Genomic DNA, 2,549 nt, shown 5'->3' with positions numbered 1-2,549 from the left:
TTAAACCCAAATTCAATAGTTTGAGTTCAGTTTCGGTTAAGGATGAGCATCGTAACTAGTCCGGAACCGAACTTGGTGTAAGATAGGAACCAAATTGGACTGCCGGTTCTACCGGTTCCTATCTGTTCTTGTCGTGTCTTCAATGTTGGAACCGGTTATCGAAAAATAGCAACATACGGTTCCGGTTTTTTCCGGTTTTGCCGGTTCTACCAGTTCCCGATTCCAAAAATCCACAAGAATATCGTCCTAATCACGGCCCGATCGATTCTATCCGGTTTCGGCCGGTTCCTCTGTCCAAATACTCATCCCTTGTTTCGGTTTTATTAATTGTCGTCAAGTTTTCGGTTTTGTTTACGTGTTGAAGTTATCGATGGTATTAATATATAAATATATACTATATTTATTAGTAAAATGTTTCCTAATTATTTAATAATAATAAAAATACTGAAAGCATATATTAGGTGATTAAAATGAATAAACGAATACATAATTTTTTAAGATACATAGTACATTCCTACACTATTTCTTACATTTTTTCCTTTTCATTTTTATTTTATACAAAAACCAGAAGAAAGAGCCTTCTTCTCTTTCCTTTCGTTAAACCAAAGTGGAACATTTAGAAGTAGAGGGGTCAAATAAAGCAGGAAGCAAATACTTCCTCCCGTTTGTACCATGTGCATTGAAACTTGCACCCGTCGTCGTCTCCACCAACAAATCTCCGGCATAACCTGGATACGCCCCTTTCCCATACACCCCCGAACAAGAAGATGCAGCTTCTAATGGTGCACCAGCATCCCCCTGATAATACCCATTCCCAAATGGATTTGTAGCAGTTCCAGCCAAAAGAGTAGCCAGATTTATCACCATTCCATCCACACCCACGTCGTTGTTCGGTGCGATTAGTGGTGCACCCTGTGGTCCGTAAATCGGTTGATGGAATGGCCACGCGCATTGACCAGGACACTGAGTCTCCGAGTTGCCGACCCAGATGTATGCAAACTTGTTGCTTTTACCTTTAACATGAGAAGCTTTGGAGGATGATCCATGGCCATGGGTTCCACATCTACCGGAGCAAAAACGAGACACTGCCACGTCCTTTGCCGTTAACACGATGTTCACGGCGTTCGTCGGTTCACCCTTTGCAGCTAACTGGAGGAGGTGTTTGTCTGATAATGATTTCCCGAGTGAGTAATCCGGGTCGGATACTTGTTTACCGAGTCGGAGGGAAGGTTTTTTTGTTTTTGAGAAGTATTTGTCTGTAATCTTCCACCATGTGGCGACGGAAGGTTGGATCTGGGATTTGAGTGAGGCGGAGGAGAGGGAGGTGATGAAATCGGTGATGATGGCTTTCTGGGAGGGCTTGAAGTTGCCGTACCAAATGAGGTTGACGGAGATGTCGCCGGTGAGGAGGGCTCCGTTGTGGTATTGCAAAAGGGGAGACGAGTTCTGGACTAACTCAGTGAGTCGTCTAGTTGCAAATGAGGGTTGGAAAATAGACAATAGAAAGAGAAGGTGTAGGAAGAAAAGAGCTATTGAAGCCATTGTTGAATGTTTTCGAGGAGAGTTAATTGATGATGAAAATGGAGGTCGGGAATGGAGGTATTTATACAAGTGAAATTGAATTTAAAAATGAAGAGGTTAAATGAAAAGGTTATTCGTGGGGTAGGGGTGAGGTTCTAGAGGTGGAGGAGCTCCCCATATAAACCTCATAAAAGCTGCTTCCGCGTTATAACGACTATATACAGTTGTTCTTTTCATAAGTTTTGAAAAAAAAAGAAAAAAGGTATAACATTCTGTTAATATCTTTAGGTATTTAGTCAAAGTTTATGTTAAATTCGAATAAGAATTCAGAAATGAAAATAATTTAAAATACTACGTATGAGAGTTAATTTTCAGATGTACATAAAAATGCAAAAGTATAATAGGCTGGACAGCCATTAGGTTTTTAAACAACTGTAAATGTTTGGTGCCAAAAATAGTTTGATTTTTTTTTTGGGCAAAACCTATTATCTCATCAATCTTATTGACAGATAAGAATGTAAGAATTTGAACACTAAACCTATTGCATAGAATTTTATACTCATTTGATAAGCTCCAATTGAATTTTGTACCTCATTTGATAAGCTCTAATCGCAGGGACAATTTCTTGGAACACAGGAGATGTAATTCTTATTTTTATAGAATTTTTATAAAAATGACTATACTTTTTAAAATTTATAAAATTAAATAAAAAAGTACTTAATAGCAATGTTTTAAAAACCGTTTTGAACCGACCGGTCGAACCGGTTGGACTGGGAACCGGAGAAGAGAGCGGTTCAACTATCACCGGTTTTATGTCGATTTCTGAACCGAATTAAACCGGTCAGGTTTTAGAAAAACCTGGTTGAACCAGTTAAAATGACTAAAAGCACATGAAAAGAAACCATTTAAATAAAAACTTTGGTGATTGTTTTAAATGTATTTAGTTTCTTCTAAATAAAAACATATGGTAATGTTATAAAGTTTTTTTTTTTTTTGATGTGTTTGTATTTATCTAAAACTACATTTTG

General features: G+C 37.9%; 1 protein-coding gene across 1 annotated transcript; it reads right to left on the bottom strand.

Annotated features, from left to right (window-relative positions):
* Nucleotides 1-442: 442 nt before the first annotated feature.
* On the bottom strand, nt 443-1,662 carry LOC111906679 (protein PHOSPHATE-INDUCED 1). Its single transcript, XM_023902451.3, has one exon. The coding sequence runs from the start codon at nt 1,540-1,542 to the stop codon at nt 598-600; it is 945 nt and encodes a 314-aa protein (XP_023758219.1). The 5' UTR covers nt 1,543-1,662; the 3' UTR covers nt 443-597.
* Between the last annotated feature and the right edge of the window lie 887 nt (nt 1,663-2,549).

The sequence above is a fragment of the Lactuca sativa genome, chromosome 9, assembly GCF_002870075.4.
Source record: "Lactuca sativa cultivar Salinas chromosome 9, Lsat_Salinas_v11, whole genome shotgun sequence".
NCBI lineage: Eukaryota > Viridiplantae > Streptophyta > Magnoliopsida > Asterales > Asteraceae > Lactuca > Lactuca sativa.
This window is presented reverse-complemented; position numbering and strand designations above follow the sequence as displayed.